The following is a 675-nucleotide window of genomic DNA, read 5'->3' on the forward strand; positions in this document are numbered from 1 at the left end:
GAAGGAATTTCGCGCGCTACCCCCAACTCCCGCGAGACGTAAGCCTCCCAGCCCCGCCTCCCCAGAGAGAGCACCAATCAGAGAGCGGCCCCACAGCCAATGGGAGCTCCCTTCCCCGCCCTTCCCCCTGCAGGCCCCCACCAGCATCGGGCCGGGTTGCCCCGCCCCGCCCTCCCCGTAGGAAGGGTGCTGCAGTGGCCACGCCCCTTGCGGCCCCTTCCCGGGCAGGCTCCGCCCCCGCCCCGGCCGCAGCTGCTGCGCCTGCGCGGCGGCGGCGGCGGCGCGTGTCACGTCCCATGTCCCATCCAGTGCCGTCGGGGAGGCATCGCCGCGGCGCGGGGCGCGGCTGCTCCCGCAGCGGGGCCGGTTGCGGAGCGGCGCCGTGCCGCCCCGGCCGCTTCTCCCGGTAGCCCTCGGGCTGCGAGGGAGCTGGGAGCCCGCTGCGCTCCCGGGGAGCCATGGGCAGCCTTGAGGCACGTGACGGGCTCCTTGGAGCAGAGGAGTCTTGCTGCCTTGAGGTTGGAAGGCGGCGCGAGGCGCGGTGTGGGCTCCGTCCTTGCCCTGCTCTCGCGGCGCTTGCCGAAGCGCTGGGGAGCTGCAGAGAGCAGTCCTGGAGTGACTCTGGGGCCTGGCCAACCTCACCCGCCCCGTTTCATTTACCTGCCGTCCAGCCAT

General features: G+C 73.5%; 1 protein-coding gene across 1 annotated transcript in view; it reads right to left on the bottom strand.

Moving 5' to 3' along the window:
- The window catches only part of POLE (DNA polymerase epsilon, catalytic subunit), a 31,249-nt gene extending 30,574 nt beyond the window's left edge, over window positions 1–675 (bottom strand). The window contains exon 1 of the mRNA XM_026082306.1: window positions 661–675. Coding sequence (XP_025938091.1) covers window positions 661–675 — 15 coding nt within the window. The remainder of the gene's footprint in view (window positions 1–660) is intronic.

Source organism: Apteryx rowi, unplaced genomic scaffold (genome assembly GCF_003343035.1).
Source record: "Apteryx rowi isolate R43461 unplaced genomic scaffold, aptRow1 scaffold_571, whole genome shotgun sequence".
In the NCBI taxonomy this organism is placed as follows: domain Eukaryota; kingdom Metazoa; phylum Chordata; class Aves; order Apterygiformes; family Apterygidae; genus Apteryx; species Apteryx rowi.